At 43.7% G+C, this 26,277-nt stretch overlaps 1 protein-coding gene across 4 annotated transcripts in view; it reads left to right on the forward strand.

Annotated features, from left to right (window-relative positions):
• The window catches only part of CCDC149 (coiled-coil domain containing 149), a 157,094-nt gene extending 131,460 nt beyond the window's left edge, over positions 1–25,634 (forward strand). For all 4 annotated transcript variants that reach the window (XM_082267861.1, XM_082267863.1, XM_082267862.1 and 1 more), the window contains 2 exons: positions 16,130–16,243; positions 25,039–25,634. In XM_082267861.1, the coding sequence (XP_082123987.1) occupies positions 16,130–16,243; positions 25,039–25,568 (644 nt within the window). In that variant the 3' untranslated portion in view covers positions 25,569–25,634. The remainder of the gene's footprint in view (positions 1–16,129; positions 16,244–25,038) is intronic.
• The last annotated feature ends 643 nt before the right edge of the window (positions 25,635–26,277 follow it).

Genomic DNA, 26,277 nt, shown 5'->3' on the forward strand with positions numbered 1-26,277 from the left:
AAAATAACTCAACACACAGCCATTAATGTCTAAACAAAACTAAGTACACCCCTAAGTGAATATGTCCAAATTGGGTCCAATTAGCCATTTTTCCCTCCCTGGTGTCCTGTAACTAGTTAGCGTTACAAGGTCTCAGGTGTGAATATGGAGCAGGTGTGTAAAATTTGATGTTATCGCTCTCATTCTCATACTGGCACCTCATGGCAAAGAACTCTCTGAGAATCTGTAAAAAATAATTGTTGCTCTACATAAAGATGGCCTAGGCTATAAAACGATTCCCAAGACCCTGAAACTGAGCTGCAGCACAGTGGCCAAGACCATATAGCAGCTTAACCAGACAGGTTCCACTCAGAACAGGCTTCGCCATGGTCGAAAAAAGAAGTTGAGTGCACGTGTTAGCGTCTTATTCAGATGTTGTCTTTGAGAAATAGATGTATGAGTGCTGCCAGCATTGCTGCAGAAGTTGAAGGGGTGGGGGTTAGCCTGTCAGTGCTCAGACCATTCGCTGCACACTGCATCAAATTGGTCTGCAAGGCTGTCATCCCAGAAAGAAGCCTTTTTTAAAGATGATGCACAAGAAAGCCTGCAAACAGTTTGCTGAAGACATGAAGACTAAGGACATGGATTACTGGAACCATGTCCTGTGGTCTGATGAGACCAAGATAAACTTATTTAGTTCAGATTGTGTCAATCGTGTGTGGCGACAACCAGGTGAGGAGTACAAAGACAAGTGTGGGGGGTCTGTGCTGGTAATCAGAGCATTGATTACCAGTGCAGACCCTTGGGGGGATGCCACCAGGGATACCCACCCATGGCCACCAGAGATGCCAATCTTTCCTCAGGGAGACTGTCAGTGCCCTCTTCATCATTGCCATTGATCAGTGCCGCTCATCAATGCTGCATATCAGTGCTACATATCAGTGCTGCATATTAGTGCCACCCCATCAGTGCCTCCTCATCAATGCCTGTCAGTGCGGCCTCATCAGTGCTCATCAGTGCAGGAAAAAACATATTTATTTACAACATTTTATAACAAACAAAAAACTTTTTTTTTTTTTTTTCAAACTTTTCAGTTTTTTTTGTTTAGCAAAAAAGAAAAAACCTTGCAGTAATCAAATACCACCAAAAGAAAGCTCTATTTGTGGGGGAAAAAATGACATAAATTTGGTATAGATAGTGTTGCATGACTGCGCAATTGTCATTCAAAATGCAACAGCGCTAAAAGCTGAAAATTGGCCTGGGCAGGAAGGGGGTGAAAGTGCCCTGTATTGAAGAAGTTAAGATAGTGGAGGGGCAAACAATCACAATTACTCTTTAGTACTTTTATTTTAGTTAAGGGAGGCTGCAAGAGAGAGACTCTGTAGAAGCTGGGAACTCCAGAAGCAGGATCACCTAGCTAAAGCCCCGGTGAAGACAAGAATATGTTTTAGTTAACCATGCACACATGGCTGAACCTTTACCACGGTGGTGGACAACTAAAGGAATGGGAACCTTGAATGCAGTGCCTAAGTATGCTTGAGGGTTCATTGGTCACATAATCTAAAGGCAAAGATCAGCCAGTCTAAACTATGTTCCTGCCTCTCACAATCAAGTTACATAGTTACATAGTTACATAGTAGGTGAGGTTGAATAAAGACAATGGTCCATCCAGTTCAACCTGTGTAGGTGTGTGTGGCTGTAATCATCTAACATAGCCCTCAATCTCCTGATCCTTGAGATGTAAGTCTAAGAGTCTTTTGAAAGTCACCATACTACCCGCAGAAACCACCTCTTGTGGTAGACAATTCCACAATCTTGTAGCCCTAACAGTAAAGAACCCCCCACGTTGCCTGAGGTTAAAACGCTTCTCCTCTAATCGCATTGTATGTCCTCGAGTCCTCATGCAATTCCTTCGAATGAACAGCTTTTCTTCTAAGCTGAGATCCCCATTAAGATATTTATAAATTGCTATCATGTCCCCTCTCAGACGTCTCTTCTCCAAGGAAAATAAATCGAGCGATTGCAGCCGCTCTTCATAGGTAAGGTCCTCCAACCCCCTAATCAGTTTAGTTGCCCTTCTCTGGACTTTCTCCAGCTCCAACACATCCCTCCTGAGGACTGGCGACCAGAACTGGACAGAATACTCCAGATGCGGTCGGACCAGAGTTTTATAAAGTGGAAGGATTATAGTCTTATCTCTGGAATACATCCCTTTCTTTATGCATGCTAATATTCTGTTGGCTTTGGAAGCTGCCGCTTGGCATTGCATGCTGTTGCCTAATCTATCATCAACCAAGACTCCCAGATCTTTCTCCATTTTTGATTCCCCCAAGGGTTCCCCTCCTAACGTGTATTGTGTTTTTATGTTTTTGGTCCCCAAGTGCAAAACCTTACACTTCTCCACATTAAACCTCATTTGCCATGTCGTTGCCCACTCCGTAATTTTGTCCAGGTCATTCTGTAGGATATCTGCTTCATGCTGTGCAGTTATTGCCCTGGCCAATTTTGTGTCATCTGCAAAAACTGATAATGAACTACTGATCCCTTCCTCAATGCTGTTTATGAATAAATTGAACAAGGTTGGTCCCAGGACTGAGCCCTGGGGCACCCCGCTTACTACCTCAGACCAGTCTGAGTATGCGCTGTTTATTACCACCCTTTGGACACGGCCTTTTAGCCAATTCCGTATCCAAGAGCAAACCCTGCTGTCGATACCTGCAGACCTTATTTTATAAATTAAGCGCTTGTGGGGAACTGTATCAAACGCCTTAGCGAAATCCAAGTACACCACATCCACTGGTCTCCCCCTATCTAGCTCACAGCTCACTTCCTCGTAGAATGCTAAGAGATTGGTTTGACAAGAACGCCCATTTGTAAACCCGTGCTGGTTACTACTGATGATGTTGTTGTCTTTAGCATACTCTACGATATAGTCCCTTATCATCCCCTCCAAAAGTTTACATATTATTGATGTCAGACTGACAGGCCTATAATTTCCCGGGATATGTCTCTGGCCCTTTTTGAATATCGGAATCACGTTAGCCTTCCTCCAATCCCCTGGTACATCTCCTGTCCTAATACTGTCAGCAAAGATCAGGAACAGTGGTCTAGATATAACCATACTGAGTTCCTTGAGCACTCTCGGATGTACGCCATCCGGGCCTGGTGATTTGTTTGTGTTAAGTTTATCCAGTCTTTCCCTGATTTCCCCCTCTGTTAGCCATAGTGGCAAGTCCTGTGTATTACTACTAACCATACAGTCATGGTCAGTGTACCCTTCCTTTTCCTGCTTAAAGACTGACGAGAAAAAAGAATTCAGCACGGTTGCTTTTTCAGTGTCCTCTGTAACCATCCTCCCATCATCGTTAATTATGTGTGCAATATGCTCTGCCCTAGTTTTTTTGCTGTTGATATATTTAAAGAATTTCTTTGGGTTTTTTTTACTATCCTCCGCTATTTGTCTCTCAAAGTTGATTTTAGCCATCTTGATTTCGTGTTTACACTTCTTATTTTCCTCCTTGTATTGCTGGAAGGCCGATACTGTGCCCTCTGATTTATATTTCTTGAAGGCCAATTTTTTTCCCCTAATAAGTTTTTTAACGCTACGGTTTAGCCAGCCAGGTTTGGCTTTGTCTCTTCTAAATTTATTCCCCATAGGAATGCACTGCAAGATGCCTTTGCTTAATATTGTTCTAAAGCATTCCCATTTTTCCTCTGTGGTCAGTGATCCCAGGGTTTGGTCCCAGTTTACCCTTTCCATCAATGAGTACAATTTTGGAAAGTCTGCCCTTCTGAAGTTTAGGGTTCTTATGTTCCCCACTTGCCTATTTATATTGTTATTTATACTAAATGTGATCATCCTGTGATCGCTAGAGCCCAGGTTGTCCTGGACTCCTACCTCCGAGATTATGTCTGGGTCATTAGTGATCAATAGATCCAGGATAGCATTCCCTCTAGTAGGGGAATCCACCAACTGCGACATGTAGTTATCCTGTAAGGTTTCCGTGAATAGCCGGGCCTTATGCGAGTGTGCAGTCCCCTCTTCCCAGTCAATGTCGGGATAATTGAAGTCCCCCAATATGATGACTGATCCTAGTTTTGCCGCTTTACCTATTAGTGCTAAAAATTCCAGCTCTACCTCCTCCCCTTGGTTAGGTGGCCTATAGCAAACCCCCACAACTACTTTTCCCTTATCTTCTTCCCTATCGAGTTCAACCCACACAGATTCTAAATCCATGCTCATCCCATCCGTAATGTCACTCCTTTCTAGCACCTTTATATTGTTCTTGACATAGAGACATACCCCTCCCCCTCTTTTACCAACCCTGTCCTTCCGGTACACCGAATACCCTTGGATATTTGCCAGCCAGTCATGTGAGGGGTCGAACCAAGTCTCCGTTATTCCCACAAGGTCTATGTCCTCCTCATGTACTAACATGTCCAACTCATCCATCTTATTAGCTAGGCTCCTGGCATTAGCATATACCCCTCTTAGTTTTACGGAAGTTAAACGTGATTGGCGGTTTTGTTTATTTCTGTTTGGTCTGCTGTTCTCCCGCACAGACCCGCCAATTGATGTTGTTGACCTACTGTCGCTGTTGACCCTACAACTGCCTTCAGTCCTCTGCTCCCTCCTGACTGATTCTACTTCTGAGCCCTCCCCCCCATCTCCTAGTTTAAAAGCCCCTCCAACTCGGTGGCCATCTTTCTCCCCAAAAGAGCTGTACCGTCCCCATTAAGGTGCAGCCCATCCTTACTAAAGAGCCGGTAGCCGACTGAGAAGTCAGCCCAGTTCTCCAGGAACCCAAACCCCTCCTTCCTACACCAATTCCTCAGCCACTTGTTAACTTCCCTAAGCTCCTTCTGCCTCTCCTGTGTGGCTCGAGGTACCGGCAGTATTTCAGAGAAAACCACCTTGGAGGTCCTTTTCCTCAATCTATTACCTAAGTCCCTGAAATCGTTCTTAAGGATCCTCCACCTACCTTTAACTTTGTCATTAGTGCCCACATGCACCATGACCGCTGGGTCATCCCCAGCCCCGCCCAACAATCTGTCTGCCAGATCTGCGATGTGCCGAACTCGGGCGCCCGGTAAACAACAAACTGTTCGGTTCACGCGATCTTTTTTACAGATTTCCCTCTCTGTCCTCTTGATAATTGAGTCCCCAACTACCACAACCTGTCTAACCTTTCCTGCGTTACGGCCCCCCTTCTTCCTGGAGCCGTCCCTCCCCTGGCAGCTGGGGGAGGGCGCATGCTCCAGCACTGCCACCCCTGAGTTGATATCCCCCTCAACCTGCAACTCGGCAAACATGTTAGGGTCTACCAACTCAGGACTGGCCTCCCTGACACTCCTCCCCCTAACATTCCTAACAGTCACCCAGCTGCGTACCTCTGCTGCTTGCGTCTCCTCTGTTCCTCCCTCCTCTATGCTGACCCCTGCCAGCGCCTGATGGGTAATGTCCAAGCTCCTTTCCAGGTTGTAGATGCCACGCAGTCTTGTCACTGTGTTCTCTAGATCCACGATGTGGGCTTCCAGAGCAACAAGTCGCTCACATCTTGTACAGCAGTATTCGTCCTCGATTGTTTCATCAAGGAACGCATACATGCCGCAAGAAGTGCACTGAGTGGCATCCCCAATCCTGTCGGACATTATTACCCACTACCCTATGGGGATAATATTAACGACCTGCTCTTCCTTACCTACACTACCTCTAACCTCCCTGGTACAAAACCTGGGGTACCCACCAGTCGCTAATACCCTCACCAGTCACTAGATACTCACCAGTCGCAAGGATCCTCACCAGTCGCAAGGATCCTCACCAGTCGCAAGATACTCACCAGTCGCAAGGATACTCACCAGTGCAAGGATACTCACCAGTCGCAAAGATACTCACCAGTCGCAAAGATACTCACCAGTCGCAAGCTACTTCACCAGTCGCAAGGATACTCACCAGTCGCAAGGATACTCACCAGTCGCAAGGATACTCACCCGTCGCAAGGATACTCACCCGTCGCAAGGATACTCACCCGTCGCAAGATACTCACCAGTCGCAAGATACTCACCAGTCGCAAGGATACTCACCAGTCACAAGGATACTCACCAGTCACAAGGATACTCACCAGTCGCAAAGATACTCACCAGTCACAAGGACACTCACCAGTCGCAAAGATACTTCCAGTCGCAAGGATACTCACCAGTCGCAAGATACTCACCAGTCGCAAGCTACTTCACCAGTCGCAAGGATACTCACCAGTGCAAGGATATTCACCAGTTGCAAGGATACTCACCAGTTGCAAGGATACTCACCCGTCACAAGGTACTCACCAGTCGCAAGGATACTCACCAGTCACAAAGATACCCACCAGTCACAATGATACTCACCAGTCGCAAAGATACTCACCAGTCGCAAGGACACTCACCAGTCGCAAAGATACTCACCAGTCGCAAAGATACTCACCAGTCGCAAGGATACTCACCAGTCGCAAGGATACTCACCAGTCGCAAGGATACTTACCAGACTTCCTAGGCCTTGCACAGTATGTTATGGAACCTGGACTGACATCCTATTTGGGAAAGATAAGTATTTCAGTCCTCCCATCCTCAAACACCTCACCTGGCTTGGCTGAGTGGTTAGCAGATGGAAGCATCCCCAGCTCGATTTATCCAAGCCATACCCCAACAAGATTTGACCTGCTCTGGGAGTGGTGTGAAACATGTTGGGGGCATGAAGCTGAGGCTGCTTTTGCCTGCTAACCACTCAGGCTGGGTGAGGTGTGCGACGACCAGACTATCTCTTTCCACTTCTACAGCGTGCTTTGGGTCTGGATGAACATTTGCCCAGCCTGCACCCTTGCTAGTCGGGCATCCAATTCATTGAACCTTGTTAGCCTGAGCAGGGGCCACTAAGCATTTATTGTGGGTCACACACACAGACTTAGGCTGGCCATAGACGGAGTGATTTTTCTTTCAATGGGTTGCAGGAAAGAAAATAGCTTGATTTCCCCATCAACACAGTCAGTGTTGATGGGGGAATCCCTCCTGCAGAGCCATTGCGTTCTTCTGGCGGGGAGGGGGTCAGGGGAACCCACCGGAGAACACAGTGATTATTGCTAGCAGCTAGAACAGCCCCTGGCAATACTTGGGTACACTCAGCTTTGCCCAGCTGCTTGTCCAGCCCTACTGATATATTTGGGGTCCTTTAGTAGAGTCAGTGACCTAAGTTGAATCAGTAGTGCAGAAAAGGCCTTTCTTTTGCTCTACCGTCCATTCATACTTCCAGTTCATGTGTTTTAAGTATATTTAATTCTGATTTGTGTTTTGTTCATATTATTTACAAAGCAGCCTCCAACTGGTTTAGCAGCATGCCCACTGATATAATGAAAGTTTCTCAATAAGAAAATATTGGTATGCGATGAGAAACACTAATGCTCTGTATTTATCCATCCCGACAAGGCTGTCTATGCTAATATTTGGTTATAGGTCCATCTTCACAGCTCGTGATCTGGGATCCCTTATTGTCATATTTTAGTACTTTGCTCCCTGTTTTCCCTGTTTTTCTTTTATTATCCTCCACATTCTTCAGCCCTTATTGCTTGCTTGCATATAATTATGTTGCTGTATCTACTCTATCCCCAGATCTATTGGTCTTTTATTGTAGTATGTAACCCTTTTGAAGTAAACCTATCAAGAATAAATTAGGGCTTCAACTGATGGTCGAAAATGCTGTTTCCCTTTTTTTTAATCTGTTATGATGTAGTAGATCCTTATCAGGCGTATAATTCCTTAAAAAAAAAGAAAATCTGAATTATTTTTCTGTTTACTAGCTTGCATGATTTTAAGCACAGGGGGTAAGAATGACAGCCAATTAGTGTTAACAAGAAAGGTCAGTGATGGCAGCCACCATACAGTGCATCCGGAAAGTATTCACAGTGCTTCACTTTTTTAAAATTTTGCTATGTTACGTGTTCCACCCTAAATTCAGGTGTAACATGTTCTAAAGGTGAACTTAGCCTTTAAAAAGGAACCAGTTCCAAAAGACATACAGTGCACCCAGAAAGTATTTACGGCACTTTTTTCCACATTTTGCTATGTTACAGCCTTATTCCAAAATGTATTAGATTAATTATTTTCCTCAAAATTCTAAAAACAATACCCCATAATGACAACATGAAAGAAGTTTGTTTGAAATCTTTGCAAATTTATTATAAATAAAAAAATCACATGTATACAAGTATTCTCGGCCTTTGCCATGACAGACTCTCCTCTCTCTCCTGCTGTATTCAGTCACAGCGGGAGTCGGGCCAGGAGAGGAGAGACGGTGATCACCGCCGCTCTTCCCCAATCGTCTGGGATCGAGTGAGGAAATCCGCCCGCTTGTAAACAAAGCGGGCGGATCTCCTAAGTGACAGACAGTGACAGATTACAGGATTCAGCATAGCTGAACCTGCGATCTGTCTCTGTGTCACACAATCCCCTCCCCCCACACACGTCATTAAGCATGAGGCATACATTTAACCCCTTGATCACCAACAGTGTTAACCCTTTCCCTGCCAGTGTCATTATTACAGTAACAGTGCATATTTATAGCACTGATTACTGTAGTAATGTCACTGGTACCCCCAAAAGTGTCAAAAATGTCAGTCAGGGGTCCGATCTGTCCACCGCAATGTCGCAGTCCCGCAAAAAAAATCGCAGATCGCCGCCATTACCAGTAAAAAAAAAAAATAAACAATAAAAATGACATAAATCTTTCCCGTAGTAATAACTTTTGCGCAAACCAATCAAAATACGCTTATTGTTTTTACCAAAAATATGTAGCAGAAAACATATTGGCCTAAAATGTTAAAACATTTTGATATATACATTTTTTTGGGGAATGTTCTATATCAGAATATAAAAAATATTGTTTTTTTTTTTCAAAAATTAAAAATTGCACAGGTGATCGAATACCACCAAAAGAAAGCTCTATTTGTGGGGGAAAAAAAGGACATAAATTTTAATTTGGGTGCAGCGTCGCACGACCGCGCAATTGTCCGTTTAAAGTAACGCAGTGCCGAATCGCAAAATATAACCTGGTCTTAAAGCGGTTAGAAATACGCTCATTGAGAATTTTTTTGTCAAAGACATGTAGCTAAATACATTTTGGCCTAAATATATGACAAAAATTGAATATATTGGATATTTTTTAACTCTAAAAGTAGAAAATGTCAATTTTTTTGCAAAATTTTTGCTCTTTTTTTTATTAATATTGCAAAAAATTAAAAGCGCAGAGGTGATCAAATACCACCAAAAGAAAGCTCTGTTTGTGAGAAAAAAAGGACGTAAATTTCGTTTGGGTACAGGGTTGCATGACCGTGCAATTGACAGTTAAAGTTGCGCAGTGCCAAGTTGCAAAAAGTGGCCTGGACGTTAAGCAGTAAAATCCTCCGGTGGTAATGTGGTTAAGCCACACCTCAACCATGGTTTCTTATTCATGATCAATCTGATCTCCTTTGGAAACATGGTCCTTCACATCTGCTGTCCTTTATAGAGAAAGATGTTTATGCTTAACAATAACCATGGTTCTAACGTTAGTAAATAAGGATGTTGTATGTGTGATTGTCTTTAATTTCTCTGCATCAGCAATGATTTGCAATCTCTATACTTGTTCTGGATCAGTGGATCAAACTGTTGAAGCTCAGGTTCCCAAGTACAGTATTCTGGGCATTGCTGTTTTGCCACCAGTTAAGCACCACTTCTTTTTAAGATAATCAGCCAGGAAAGGACTTTTATTTATTTATTTTTTTAATATCCTAAAGATGGACTCCAGGCAGATATTAAATACAAATTAATACAACTATATACACATTATAAATCATTAAAGTGGTTCTAAAGCCAGAAGGTTTTTCTTTTATCTTGATGCATTCACCCACTTTTGTTGCCAGTAATTTAGATATTAATGGCTGTTGAGGTATTTTGAGGGGACAGCAAATTTTACACTGTTATACAAGCTGTACACTCACTACTTTACATTGTAGCAAAGTGTAATTTCTTCAGTGTAGTCACATGAAAAGGTAAAATAAAATATTTAAAAAATTGTGAGGGGTGTACTCACTTTTGTCAGATACTGTACTTGCCTGCTCTGTGCAGCAGTTTTGCACAAAGCAGCCCCAATCCTACTCTTGCAGTGGGGACACCTAGAGAGGCTCGCTCCTGAGCCTCTGCTCTGCGAGTCCATTTACACACAGAGCCATGGCTCAGCCCTGCCACCTCTCTCTTTGCTCATTGGCTGTGATTGACAGCAGTGGTAGCCAATGAGGAGGGAGAGTCCCCAGAGAGCAGAGGCTCTTGTGCACATCACTAGATTGCGATGGGGCTCGGGTAAGTATTAGGAGGGTCGGGGGGGCTGCTGCACAGAGATGTTTTTTTACCTTCATGCATATTCATGAAGCTAAAAAACCCTGAGCCTTTTGAACCACTTTAATCTTAATTCCCAAAGCTAACACATACGCCTTAAATGTAACACTTTTGGGAAACCTATAAGTTTTTTGTTCTTTTTTAATATTTTTTCCTGTAATTCTGACAACACATCTGTTTTATAATTGTTTTTGGGTATCCAAGCTAAGATAGGAGGAAGGGCAGTGTTACAGCCTGCATTATTTCTGCTCTGAGCGTACAAGTAAATAATGAAAAAAAATTGTCTGGCTGCCTTGTGATCAGTTGAAGAAATGGCATTCCCATGATAACTGGTGCTTTTAACGGGAATTTCCAAACTACAGTTTGGAGGGGATGACGTCTCAGTCTTCCAGCATAAACATATGATAGGAAAAATGTGGGACTTTCCCTCTTGCATAAATAAGTAAAATTTGCTCCAGATTTAATTTAGGAACAAACAATTCTTGGTTTAAGCAATTTTAGTATTTTTTTTTTTTTTTTTTAGCTACTCTTGTATTGTTACTAATGTCTTTTAGTTTGGGAGCATTTCTTGAAGTTATATGCAATAATATAAAAGTAAAATAATGGTGCACTGTTTAAATAATAATAAACAAATAATACGTCCCTTAGTCCATATATCACTGTGTCCAGTGATTACGTAGATAGAGAAAAACTGGTGACAATAAAAAACATCCAGAAAAATTGGTATCAAAACTTTTAAATTAAAATGAATTGCAGTCCACTTTGTGCAATAAATCCTTCAGAGGTGAAGATAAAAAAGACCATCCATGTAGTGATACCTGTGTACTAAAGAGCCATCACCCAACACCTCTGAGTGCAGTGTCTGCTCACCTTAAAATCCGACCCACTACAAGTAAAATGATATAACATTTGCATAGAATATGCAATAATAATTTACTGCTGGATATAGTTTTGTGAATTTTCATTACCTTATGCATGCTTTACTGTATACAGTACTATCAGCAATTCTTCCATTCATGAACAGATACAGTGCCTTGCGAAAGTATTCGGCCCCCCTTGAACTTTTGCCACATTTCAGGCTTCAAACATAAAGATATAAAACTGTAATTTTTTGTGAAGAATCAACAACACGTGGGACACAATCATGAAGTGGAACGAAATTTATTGGATATTTCAAACTTTAACAAATAAAAAACGGAAAAATTGGGCGTGCAAAATTATTCAGCCCCTTTTACTTTCAGTGCAGCAAACTCACTCCAGAAGTTCAGTGAGAATCTCTGAATGATCCAATGTTGACCTAAATGACTAATGATGATAAAAAGAATCCACCTGTGTGTAATCAAGTTTACGTATAAATGCACCTGCACTGTGATAGTCTCAGAGGTCCGTTTAAAGCGCAGAGAGCATCATGAAGAACAAGGAACACACCAGGCAGGTCCGAGATACTGTTGTGGAGAAGTTTAAAGCCGGATTTGGATACAAAAAGATTTCCCAAGCTTTAAACATCCCAAGGAGCACTGTGCAAGCGATAATATTGAAATGGAAGGCGTATCAGACCACTGCAAATCTACGAAAGACCTGGCCGTCCTTCTAAACTTTCAGCTCATACAAGGAGAAGACTGATCAGAGATGCAGCCAAGAGGCCCATGATCACTCTGGATGAACTGCAGAGATCTACAGCTGAGGTGGGAGACTCTGTCCATAGGACAACAATCAGTCGTATACTGCACAAATCTGGCCTTTATGGAAGAGTGGCAAGAAGAAAGACATTTCTTGAAGATATCCATAAAAAGTGTCATTTAAAGTTTGCCACAAGCCACCTGGGAGACACACCAAACATGTGGAAGAAAGGTGCTCTGGTCAGATGAAACCAAAATCTAACTTTTTGGCAACAATGCAAAACGTTATGTTTTGGCGTAAAAGCAACACAGCTCATCACCCTGAACACACCATCCCCACTGTCAAACATGGTGGTGGCAGCATCATAGTTTGGGCCTGCTTTTCTTCAGCAGGGACAGGGAAGATGGTTAAAATTGATGGGAAGATGGATGGAGCCAAATACAGGACCATTCTGGAAGAAAGCCTGATGGAGTCTGCAAAAGACCTGAGACTGGGACGGAGATTTGTCTTCCAACAAGACAATGATCCAAAACATAAAGCAAAATCTACAATGGAATGGTTCACCAATAAACATATCCAGGTGTTAGAATGGCCAAGTCAAAGTCCAGACTTGAATCCAATCGAGAATCTGTGGAAAGAACTGAAAACTGCTGTTCTCAAACGCTCTCCATCCAACCTCACTGAGCTCGAGCTGTTTTGCAAGGAGGAATGGGCAAAAATTTCAGTCTCTCAATGTGCAAAACTGATAGAGACATACCCCAAGCGACTTACAGCTGTAATCGCAGCAAAAGGTGGCGCTACAAAGTATTAACTTAAGGGGGCTGAATAATTTTGCACGCCCAATTTTTCAGTTTTTTATTTGTTAAAAAAGTTTGAAATATCCAATAAATTTCGTTCCACTTCATGATTGTGTCCCACTTGTTGATTCTTCACAATAAATTACAGTTTTATATCTTTGTTTGAAGCCTGAAATGTGGCAAAAGGTCGCAAAGTTCAAGGGGGCCGAATACTTTCGCAAGGCACTGTATTCATTGGAAGGGATGTTGAATTTTACAGTATTTTAAAATGGATATTTAACTACACCCCATGCTGCCTCAGAGAGATTAAGTCTTGATTTAGGAATTATAAAAAATAGATTTGACCCTGATCCATGAAATGTTTGATAATCTTTTTTTTTTTTTTTTTTTTTTTTTTTTTTTTCCATTTTGTTCATTTTCTCTGGTACGTTTTACCTTTTCAAATACTTCTATACTGATTTGGACTAACTGACTTATTCTAATATAAAAATATCAAAACATTGCGCTAAGGTAACATAAATAGCTCATATATCAAATTATCACATAAATAGCTCATTAATCAAACGGTCACTGAAATCAAGTTGCTGACACATGTATGCAGGAATAAAAGCATAAGAATAACAATAACAAAGGAAAGTGTTGCACTAGAAATAAGTTTAAGTCCAAAATCTAATATGATCAAAAAAAAATTTAAAACGTAGAAGCAAATGTGAGGGTTGATCCAAGGAGAACCAACACCGAACACAGTGCCTCTTACCCCAAGTTGTGGACCTCCTGTAAGGAAGGTCAAAATGGCATGATAGTGTCACTGATGAAACGCTTAGGGAGGGTTAAACGTGTGACGTCTTTGCGCACCCGGACGTGGCGGCCAGCTTTCAAGTTGGAAACAATCTGTTTCGTGGAAACAAGTACATTTTTACTTCTGTTGGAATATGAGTTTATTACTTGTTTATTCTCAATAAATCTACTCTTATCTGAATGTACTACCCCATGAGTGTCCTCCTTTATATTTATGAGCCACACGAGCCTCTGGATGAATATGAAGAGGTTTTTTTGCCATTTATTCCTTGATCCTTGAGGAATGAATGGTGTTTGTGCTTTAACTGCCAAGGATACTATCATGCCAGTTTGACCTTCCTTACAGGAGGTCCACAATTTGGGGTAAGAGGCAGTGTGTTCGGCGTTGGTAGTGGTTCACTAAATTCTACAATGTTTAGCCTGTCCCAGGCTAAACATCTGAAGGAAATTACCTTGCATGCCTTGGATGTGGTCCGGGCAATTAGGGTGTACCTAGCAGCTACGGAGTCTTTGGGAAGTCAGACTCTCTATTTGTGCATACGGACAGACCTCACAAAGAGTTGTCCCCTTCTTCTGCGACCATTTCCAAAAAGATCAGACAGACAGTGGTTCAGACCTATTGCATCAGGAGTCAGGTTCATCCTTTCCCTGTCAAGGAGCACTCTACTAGGACGCTTAGTGTCGCCTGGGCTTTCCGTCAGTGACGCAGGTTTGCAAGGCGGCCACCTGGTTGTTAGTGCACACTTTTACTAAATTTTTATAAAGTGGATGTGTTGGCATCTGCCGATGCTTCTTTTGGCCGCAAAGGTTTTGCTGGCTGCGGTTTAGAGGACCTGGTCCTCTTTGAGGGTGTATTGTTTTTTTCAGGTGCGCTCCAGTTGTTTATGGTTGAGCTCCATTTTACCTGGTTGGCTATAGTTAGCCTTGTGATGTTTTTTGTCTGCTTTTTTCCCTCATGTTTAACACTGCTTTGAGATGTCCCAATGGTTAAGAAAAATCAGGAGCTGTGTGTCAATGAACGAAAAAGAAAATGGGATTTTTGACTTCCCGTAAAATCCATTTTTTCAATTTAAACTTTTACAGACCAAGCTGTCCAGACAAAGTAACAGAGGATTAAGACAAACCATTATTCAATTAATCCTGTAAAGTTTTAAACCTGCCACAGATGGAGCGAATGCAACTTTTGCTTGCAGGAAGAAAGCTATTTGCTCGATCCCCCATCAAATACAGACTGTGTTGATGCGGGAATCCCTCCTGTGGAGCCATTGTTTTTTCCCAGCCTGGGGTGGGCGGAGAGATACACAGTCGCCTACAATAATCGCATGTAAAATCCAACGGTACGTTCAGTATGCCCATACATGGTTTAGCACGAACCGGCCAAGATTCAAACCATCTATGGCCGGCTTTAGCCTGAGATCAGCTTCAATTTGTTACTTAAGTCCAACTAAATCTGCTCGTCTAACACTACCCTCACCCCAGACTGACAGTGCTGCTGTCTAATGGTGTCTGCTTCATCCAAAATGCAGACACCCTACATACATGTATCGAAACGTGGTGGATCAGCAGGGGCCGACTGAATTTACATCCATGTATGGCCACTGTGGTTGAATCTAAATTCGAACGAACCAATCAATTGTTCAACTTCCCTGTTGGAAAATTCCTGCTGAATCTGAATGAGATCCAGGGAACTAGCAATTACAGCCCGCTTCCAAACCGTAGGTTTCCTTTAGGAGCCCTTTACACTTACATATGCATATCAACTAGTCATGGTAAATTGAGGACATTCACTCTAAATATCCCAAATCCTTCAGTGATCAGATTATTCCTGCATCTCTCAGCTCATCTACTGTCTACTACTGTACTATCTTTGATAGTTCCATTCTTTGCTGTATCACACTCTAGAAATTATCTGTGAACTTAAGTTCTGTCTACCCTCCTTGTGTACTTTATTTGTCCTTTCGAAGTATATTAAATTACTTGTAATTTCTGTTGTTTGTTCTTATTATTTACAGAGTAGCCTCCAGCTGGCTTAGCAGCATGCCCACTCATATAATTTGAAGTTTCCCAGTAAGGGAAATATTGGTACTCAATGAAAGCTACATCTATTCTAGAGATAAAGAAATTGTGCTTTTTGTCTATGAACTTTAAAGGGGACCTGTAAGAACAGAATTATGGAAGCGCCTACTGCAGGCTCCAGGGCTGTTATCCTGATCTCTGAGGAGTTGCTGATCTGGAACAAGCAGAAAAGGAGTCCAGACATTATCAGGAGTAGCAATATTTTGGCTCAAGATCATGTAGTCGTGTCATAGCATGTTGCTTTTAGCTAACACAAGAAGCCACAGTATTCAACAGTGTGGCATGCAAACTTCAAAATATAAATTAAATTTATTGACCGCTGTGCATGTTCCACATTGGATGCATCTACTAACAAATCTGAATGTTTTAAAGAACAATGTTATGACTTCATTGCCGTGATCAGTGGCAGAGATTTCAGTTTTACATTTTTGGTGTTAAATAGATGTTTGTCATTTTGGCAGGGGGACGGGACACCATCTCACTACACGATCCATCAATAACGAACCCACAGCATCCAAAGTCACCAATGATTACGTTTACTGAGGTGCCTTGTCACAAACCTCTGACCTATGAAGGTAAAGCTGAAACCTTAAATCATGCATTGAGCTATTTATATTATTTGTCATTATAAAGTGCACCTGTCATTTTGAAATGTTTTTCAGGCACCATGTTAATCTCTATATGATTATACAACGTACAAACATTTATGTATGTTACTTATTGGGATTTAAAAAGGATGCATTGTGAAAGGTGTGTGGTCCTTTTGTACAGTAGTTGTGTGCTAGGATGCTGACATTGTTGACGCAGGGCCTAACTTCCTAGTGTTGCTACTGTGAAATAAGATACATCATTGGATCACAGAATTAGAGCAGGCCTTAAAGTGGTTGTTAACACACTTATACAACTTTATATAATCCTCTGTGTAGCCTGATTACAAGTGCTCCTGTCTCTGTGTTTTTTAAAAGAAAATGCCGCCTTTGCCGTATTTCAGGGCGGCTCCCGGCGATCACGTCACCACCCATCTGACAGATGCAGGGGGCGGGGGCGAGATTCCCTTGCCGACGTCAGGTGGGAGGAGAGCGAGAGTCGGCCGGTCACTTGATCACCGAGAGCCGCTCTGAAATACGGTAAAGCTGCATTTTTTTTTTTTTTTTTTTTTTATTAAACAGAGACCGGAGCACTTGTAATTAGGCTACACACAGGATTATATAGAACAAGAAAAGTTTTAAAAGCAGCAGGAGGGGGAACTGGTGGGCTCTGACACAGGAGCAGATAGGTGGGGAGGAGAGGAGCAGAGAGGCGGACAGAGAGCATTGGATGATGGAGGCACGTAAACTGACCACGGTGTCAGGGCTCAGCAGCCACGATACACCGTGGTAAGTTTACAGGGGGAGGGTAGAAACTGGCAGGATCAGCCAGGTTTTTTTAGGTGATACGGTGGGCCAAATTACACAGCACAAGCTCTGTGCTGTACACCATGCTTTAAAGGAAAAAGATCTTTATTTTTTTGGAGGGGATAACAATTGCTTTTAAAAGAACAACGTACACATCAGTTTCTTTCACTCTTCTTTTAGAGCAATTTGTTTACAACCAAATTACCATTGTGTTTTGGAAAGTAAGCATTAGATAAACCGCATCCTAAAAATTATTGTTCTTCCTCGTTTACGCTACTTACCACAAACCGTGCCGAATTACATCCCTCTGTTCATCTTCTACTCATTCAGACGGAAACTCAGATATCCCTGGGCAGTTCATGCACCTAGAATAAAGGTGGAAACACTCAGTTTCTCTAAACTTTCCGGAGGTATGAGTTTTCTGGATTGGTGCAAGCATACTATGACCAAGAGCTGGGTTGCTCTGGAACTATCAATGGCCCCTATACCTCTTCAGGGTCTCCCATTATTGCCTGGCCCATTTCCTCCATCTATCAGTGACCACCCACTAATTGGAAATACTCTTTAAGTCTCGCTCCAAATAAAGTATTTACCCGTGGTTCCAATAATAGGCAATCCTGCATTTCAGCCAGACACAGACATCCAGTCTATGATAGACCCTCCTCTGTGTATATTGGTGTAGCTGGGGGTGCCCCACTGAACCCTCAGCATGTAGGAAACTGACTATCTCAGTACCCAAGAGAGTAACACAAACTTTTATATAAAAAGGTATTTACATTTTATTTGTACAAAAGTTAAACAAAAGGACACCTATAAAAAACAATACTTGCCACAACATTATATTGCGTAGTTATTTGCTGGTAGTATGGTATCTACAGGTGAGTCCTGAGGACACAGGGTGTAATCAATTCTTTATGTGTAGCCAATCCTCTACATGTTTTGCGGTTATAACCACTTCATCAGGAGGAATTAATTACTACCATCTTTAGTGAGAACAATACAACAAGTAAACAACTGACAAGTACAGGACATTGGTAATGGGGACAAAAGGAGGAATGAATGTCAATTTGTTGCTTACCCAGAGTAAACCAGCAGTCGAATATTGCAGCAACAGCAATAGGGGAACCCGAAGGTACTCCCCTATGGCGGACATGGTGGATAACCACAAGGCCATGTATCCATAGGTTGTTTAGATTAAAAAGTAACTATGTTAAATGGCCGATTTTTGCCTGTAGAAACAATCTCACTCTTTTGTAAATCTAAAATGGTGGATATAAAACTGGGTGCCAAATCCAGAAGAAGGGGAAGAACGAGAGAGGGGGAATGAGAAACAGGTGAGGGAGGAAAGAAAAAAGGGGAGGAGGAAAGGAAGAAAAGAGTTTTAAGAACGGGAATCCTCTTTTCTCTGTCGCTCATTGACAGACGTAGTCTTCTTGATTCACAAGAACTGGGTTATGTTGTCTCCGCAGGAGTAGGACTAGGCAGAAAGAAAAAACGTTCTGGCTCCACCCTAGGGGCAGTCCCAGAGGGTATATCCTCCCTCTCTCTGCTACAAGGCATCAGTTTTTTTCTGTCTAGTCAGGAGTAAGGACCTAAGTTCCTTGCTGGGATCTCTGCTCCTGGCAAGATTTTTTTTTAGAAAAAATATTTTTTAGGTAGTTTTTTCTCCAGTGTTTTTTCCTGTGAGATCTTCAAGCAAATACGCCGGACTGGGCGACACTAGTGGTCACCCCAGCCGGCCTACGAGCGCGCGCAGACCATTGCATTGCGCTTGGTCGGCCGCGACACATTCAAGTAAGTATGCAGGGCCGGGCGACGGGCTGGATGTTGAGATCCAGTGGTCACCCCGGTTTCTGCCTACGAGCGCGTGCAGACCAGAGCTCCGCGCTGGGTCGGCCGCGACGGAGTCCCATTGGAGGGACTGACCTTGCGAGTTAAAAGTCTCGCTTGGACGCCAGGAACCAGAGAGTCGAGGCGTCCGGAGTGGTCCACAACCCCCCACCCCGGTGGAGAGGGTATTGTGAAGAGAGGGTGCCTGTCGGTTCGGTATGGTGAGTAAACGTTCCCTTTTTTCCTCGTTATGAGGCAGTATGAATTATGGGCCCCTCCATACATGGTCAGTATCTGTCTGACACTAAAAGTCCCCCTTGTAAATACAGCATGTGTTTGGTGGGAAGTGGACTTGGTTTGAGAGCTAACACTCTACCCAGCAGACTGTAGTATTACACAGACATAGGAGGTATAATCCTACCTTAATTGTAGTGTACCTCCTGCAGATCGATAAACCGCCATTTAGAAGAGATGCAGGTGGATGTGCTGGGAAAAACGATTTCGGCAGTCCGCCGCCATTTTGCCGTAGACAGGGTGCATGAATGTCCTCAGGTCACGCCGACCGCCATGTTTTTGGAGTCTATTGTCTCCTGTATGGGGGCGGCCATGTTTGATGAGCCCAGCTACCTCGTGGAGAGCTGGGAACGCCGGAAGGCGTACACAGGGGGCGGAGCCACGTCCTTCTACCCGGGAAAACTAACACAGCTCTTTCCAGTCTGTAAAAGACAGACGCTGACTGCAGTTGGTTGGAAACTTCTCTGCATCGGGTGGTGAGCCTTGAGGGTCCCCCTCTCTCTCTGTGGGGATCGAGAAGCAGGTACTCTGAGGGGCGCTATTGCGCTAGGGGGATACACATAAAAAAAAAAAAAAAAAGAGGTATTTTTTATTTAAAAAAAAAAAAAAAAAAAAAGTTTTTGTTTTTTCTGGCAGAGGTGTCCTGAATTAACATGGACCCTGCCACTCATGTATCTCCACCGGATCCCCTCGAGGTGTCTGCAGGATCCTCCAGCACCCCACTGACGGTTGAATCATTGTCAGCTATTATGGAAACTTTTGTGTCCCGGGTGGAAGTGGCTTGTCAGGGACAGGGCGCAAGAAAGCGACCCCCGCCTAACCCCTTATTATCTGAAACTTCGGATTCAGAATCTGAGCCTATTTCTGCAGTTGCAGGTACTTCATCTGGGATTGGTGTCTCGGGTACTGTCTCTTCAGACAGTGAGGAGGATGTTTCGGCATCAGCCATAGCCCGAGAGGAAGCGTTGGTAAACGCACTCATTGTATCTGTTCAAGAAACCTTAAGATTACAGGGTATTCCGTCGGAAATAGCTGAAACTGAAATCCTCTTTGGGACTAAAAAACGCATCAAAGTAGCGAAGGTTTTTCCATTGCCCAAATGTTTTGGCAATCCAATCAAAGAAGAATGGAGTCTGCCAAAACGCACTTCTGCTATTTCTAAACGCATTAACAGGCGTTATCCGTTTGAGGAAACCCTCATTAAGAAATGGACAGAACCACCTGTGGTGGATTCACCAATTGCTAGATTGAATAAAGCCACGGTTATTCCTTTAGAAGACGCTCCGTCTTTTAAAGATCCAGTGGATCGCAAGATAGAAGCTATGTCTCGCACCATGTTTTCCTTGATTGGATCAGCTTTCAGACCAATAATTGCTATTGGACTGGTTTCGCAGACTGTAACTGAATGGACCAAGTGGTTGCGCCGGGACTTAGAAGAAGTCCCTCAGGCGGTATCAGATTTGTTGGAACAAATGATACAGGGGTTACAGTTTGTGTGTGATGCGGCGTTAGACGCCACTCCATTATTGGTGCGAGCATCAGTTTCAGCAGTGGTTCTCAGGCGAACACTGTGGCTAAAAGGTTGTTTAGCCGACCAAGGTTCCAAAAAAGCATTGGCTAATATCCCCTTTTTAGGAGAGCGTCTATTTGGAGCCAACTTAGATGAGATCATTAAGGATCTCACGGGAGGAAAGAGCACCTTTTTACCGCAAAATGTTAAAGGTAAAGGACCTCGTCAAAGACGAGGGCCTTCTTTCTCTGCTCACAAAAAGTTTTTTCGTCCCGCGGGTGAAAAAATTAAGTCCTCCAAAGCTCCTTCAGGAGGCTTTAGGGGACGTTGGTCGGGCAAGCAAAAGCCCACCCCCTCCAGACCTGAAGATAAATCGTCCAAAGCCTGAAGGTGCGCCCCCACCCATAATTGGGGTGGGGGGACGTCTTCGCCGGTTCCCGGATCCATGGCTTTCCAGAATCCCGGACAAGTGGGTTTGCGAAGTCATAAGGTCAGGGTACAAGATCGAGTTTCGATCTCTCCCGCCGGCGCGATTCTTCCCTTCCAATATCCGACTATCCCCGGATCGTCTAGAAGATCTACGGAGAGCAGTCACGGATTTACTACAACAAGGAGTGGTAGTCCACGTTCCTTGGACAGAACGTTTTCAGGGGTTTTATTCAAACCTATTTACAATACCCAGGAAAGAGGGCAAAGTGCGTCCAATTCTGGACTTAAGGGCACTCCATTCCTTTCTCAACATAAGAAAATTCAAGATGGAATCCATTCGCACAGTAGCAGCCTTCCTGCATCCAGGGGAGGTCCTAGCGTCCATAGACATCAAGGACGCCTATCTTCACATTCCCATTTTCGCAGGACATCAGCGGTTTCTACGCTTTTCCGTAGAAGAGAACCACTATCAGTTTGTGGCGTTACCTTTCGGTCTCGCCACGGCTCCTCGGGTCTTCACAAAGGTGTTGGCCCCAATGTTGGCACTACTGCGCCAAAGAGGCATATCGATTCTAGGTTACCTAGACGATCTCCTACTTCATGCAGAGTCTCCTCAGACCCTGCTACAAAACATAGAAATTACTATAATTTCTTTACAGGAATTCGGGTGACTGGTGAACCAGCAAAAGTCATTTCTGGTTCCCACCCAGAGGCTCGAATATCTGGGTCTAATTCTAGACACAGTCAGGACAAGAGTTTTCCTTCCGGTAGGGAAACTCGGGAAGATTCAATCAGCAGTCCAGTTGTTACTATCCAACAGCTGGTCTTATCTTCGAACTTGCATGAGGGTTCTGGGGTTGATGGTGGCTTCCTTCGAAGCAGTCCCATTTGCCCAGTCCCATACCCGAATTCTTCAGCAAGAGATTCTTCTCAGATGGAATCGGAATCCGGAATCCCTGGACAATCGGATCCGATTGAGCAAACAGACCAGAGAGTCTCTGGTCTGGTGGCTTCGGTCTCCGATGCTCAGCCAGGGAAAGTCATTTCTGCCAATATATTGGACGATAGTGACCACGGATGCCAGTCTATCCGGATGGGGAGGAATTCTCGGTCAGTTATCTGTCCAGGGACTTTGGTCCCCGGAAGAATCCAGGTTGCCGATTAAATGTATTGGAACTGAGAGCGATCAGACTTTGTCTGATTCACTGGACCGAGCAGCTCCAGGGCAGCCCGGTTCGGATCCAGACGGACAACGCCACGGCCGTGGCTTATGTCAATCACCAGGTGGGCACCAAGAGTGTCCGAGCGGCCAAGGAAGTGGCTTGCATTCTTCGCTGGGCGGAACGATTTGTTCCAGCGATCTCTGCGGTGTTCATTCCGGGGGTGGAAAATTGGCAGGCAGATTATCTCAGCCGTCAGACTCTGGATCAGGGGGAATGGTCCCTCCATCCAGAAGTTTTCCACCAGTTGTGCCTACGTTGGGGCACCCCGGATGTGGATCTGTTGGCATCACGATTCAACAGGAAAGTACAGAGATTTGTGGCTCGCTCCCGCGATCCTCTAGCAGAGACCGCAGACGCACTGATCGCCCCGTGGGGGCAATACCAGCTAATGTATGCCTTCCCTCCTCTCGGGTTACTGCCAAGACTTCTTCGCAGGATAGAGGAGGAAGGAATTCCAGTAATCCTGGTAGCTCCGGACTGGCCTCGCCGAGCGTGGTACGCCGACTTGGTCAGACTGGTGGCGGACGTCCCGTGGAGACTTCCTCTCAGGGAGGACCTACTGTCTCAGGGACCGATCTTCCTTCCTGCTTTACGATCGCTGGCTTTAACGGCCTGGCTATTGAGACCCAGGTGCTGAAGGACAAGGGATTGTCAGCTTCAGTTATTCCTACTCTAGTTAAAGCAAGGAAAGCGACTTCCAGAAAGATTTATCATCGCACATGGAAGTCCTACATTGCATGGTGTGAACCTCTGGGGTTCCGTCCACGGTCTTATTCGGTTAGTCGAATATTAGCTTTTCTGCAACAAGGGGTTGAGCAGAAACTGGCCTTGAGTACTATCAAGGGTCAGGTCTCAGCATTAGCTATCTTCTTTCAGAAGCCTTTGGCTACTCATTCCTTGGTGCGGAATTTCATCCAGGGGGTGCGACATCTGGCTCCGCCAGTGCACGTGCCGTTACCCCCCTGGGATCTTAATTTAGTGTTGTCGGTTCTTCAGAAACCTCCCTTTGAAGATATTAGGGAGATTCCTCTACCTACGTTGTCCCAGAAGGTGGCCTTCTTGGTGGCTATCACTTCTGCACGCAGGGTGTCAGAACTGGCCGCATTATCTTGTCGTTCCCCATATCTGGTGGTTCATAGGGATAAGGTGGTTCTTCGTCCGAATCCATCCTTCCTACCAAAAGTGGTTTCAGAATTTCATCTGAATGAAGAAATTGTATTACCTTCCCTGTGTCCTAAGCCCAGTCATCCTCGGGAGTTTGCTTTACACTCCTTGGATGTGGTCCGGGCGATCAGGGTATACTTGAAAACGACAGACTCGTTTCGCAAGACGGATTCACTTTTTGTGATCCCGGATGGACCCAAAAAGGGGTTGCCTGCATCTGCCGCGACTATTTCCAAATGGATCAGACAGACGGTGGTACAGGCTTATTCTATTAAGTGTCGGGAGCCCCCGTTCCCTGTTAAGACGCACTCCACTCGGGCACTTAGTGCGTCATGGGCCTTTCGCCATCAGGCGTCAGTGGTCCAGGTGTGCAAGGCGGCTACCTGGTCGTCGGTGCATACCTTTACAAAACATTATAAAGTTGATGTAATGGCATCGTCTGATGCCTCGTTTGGCCGCAAGGTTTTGCAGGCCGCCATTTGAGGAGACCAGTGGTCTACCTCGAGGGTTTTTTTCCGTTGGAATTTTTATTTGAGTCTCATTCTTTGTTTATAATGAGCCTTTAAAGCTTCTAGTTTGGCACCGGTTGGGCCTTCTAGATTGGATTTTGATTTCTGTCAATCCCACCCCTCATTTGTGGCACTGCTTCTGGATGTCCCAGTTCTTGTGAATCAAGAAGACTACGTCTGTCAATGAGCGACAGAGAAAATCCTTTTCTCTTAGCTCATTGACAGACGTAGTACCCGCCCCTCTATCATTGAGTTGGGTTGGGTTAAATTCTCTGTTGCTGCTTTGTGACAAAACTGATGCCTTGTAGCAGAGAGAGCAGAGAGAGGGAGGATATACCCTCTGGGACTGCCCCTAGGGTGGAGCCAGAACGTTTTTTCTTTCTGCCTAGTCCTACTCCTGCGGAGACAACATAACCCAGTTCTTGTGAATCAAGAAGACTACGTCTGTCAATGAGCTAAGAGAAAAGGATTTTACGGTAAGATCTTACAAAAATCCGATTTTTCCCGTTTTCCTGGGCACCCCCAGCTACATTATTATCGCTATTTACGGTTACTTCTTGTACCCCTTGCGCGTAGGGTGTGTAGCTGGCGTTTTAGTGTGCCCAGAGGCACAGGTGCAGTGCCCAGCCCGGCTGCCTACAGGTACTGTGTTTTGGGCATTTTTCTCTGAGCATTTTTCTCTTAAGCATACACGGCTCAAATGAGAGTACCACAGCAGGGCTGGACACTGCACCTGTGCTTCCGGAGCACGCTAAAACGCATAGATTGCACGCTCAGGGCAAAATAATGCCCATCCCAAATTTTCAGTGTTCTTTGAGATGGGTGTTCAGCTGATGATATTTCGTAGTTTATATAAGTCATAGGGGAAATGGATAATATGTGGTTGGAACATTTTTAATAAAATTGAAGTAAATCCTAGGAAAAAATTGAATACAGAAAGAGAATGAAATTAATGTTTTCATCTTGTTTAATGTCTAAAGTGCCTTGTTTATTCATATTATCTTCTTGTTTTTGTAGCACACAGGCAACAATGTGTTGATATCCGCTGTAGTGATTTGCGCATGCAAACCAACAATGAGACCACACAACCACTGGAAAATTCCCAAGATCCGCTTGGTAATACTTATGAAAACATGTATCTTCATCCGTTAATCCCTCTTTTATGCTCAGAGAATGACGAACTGGAGAAGAGAGGGCATGATATAATTGAACTAACTGAGGAACTGGCAGCAGCTGAGCTGGAAGATAACCACCTTCTAAATTCAGTGGAAGGACAAAGTGCTGCCGATGCGGCTCCCCCTCTTGATAGCTTTGAGCCTGCATTGTTAAGTCCAGGACTTGCTGACAATTTGCAATCTGCAGTTTTATCAGCTGGAAGCTTAGACGAATCACAAGACTCTGCTGATGGAAGCTTAGACAGTGTTGGTCTCCAAAACTGTGTGGACATAAAAGAGGGACTTTCTGAGTCCTATGTGATAGATGAGTTATCAAAACCTCTTGTTAGTGATGAAAGTGTTGGAAAAGGAGTAGAAGAAAATGGATCATGACCAAATGCTCACTGTTTCCAAAGATGTGTCTTGATTTGCTCAATGTTGGTTTTATTTATTTAAACTTTTTTTTTTTTTTTTTTTATAGTCCATTGTTAAAAGACTGATAAACCTAAAACACAAGCTATGCCATTATCAGAATTGTATGTAAAATTTGGGGAGATTTACAAGCAAAGAGGATATTGGCTGACATATCTATATTGTTATAAAAATGAGCAGAAACTGCTTGTCATTTATACACCTCCTTTCAGCCAGAAATAAAAAAAAAATAAAAAATTAAAATTAAAGTGGACCTATTGTTAGAATTTACAGTCCAGTGTAAAAAATGGGGCACATTGCAAAATTTGTAAATATTATTGTAACTAAAAAAAAAAACCTCTCATCATTAATAAAAACTGCCTGGTTGGCTTGATGGCACTACCTTACCTCCACCTGCTAGCTTGCCTGTTTGTTTTTTTTATTGTTTTTTTTATAGGACCTTCCATATCATTCATCAACTGTAGGATGAAACTGGATATTTTAATCTAGAACTTTAGTTTTTGTTCTTGCAGGCTTCTCCTGGGAAATTGAACAGGCAAAGTTGCTGCAAATACGGGTACCCAGTAGATTGGCTGAAAAGGAGCCTTCCCAGGGGACTAAAGGTTGCACGAACAAATACTTGGATTCACAAATTTTCTGTTATTGCTGATAGGCTGAACCATCCACTTTC

The sequence above is a fragment of the Pelophylax lessonae genome, assembly GCF_965119305.1.
Source record: "Pelophylax lessonae genome assembly, chromosome: 1".
In the NCBI taxonomy this organism is placed as follows: Eukaryota; Metazoa; Chordata; class Amphibia; order Anura; family Ranidae; genus Pelophylax; species Pelophylax lessonae.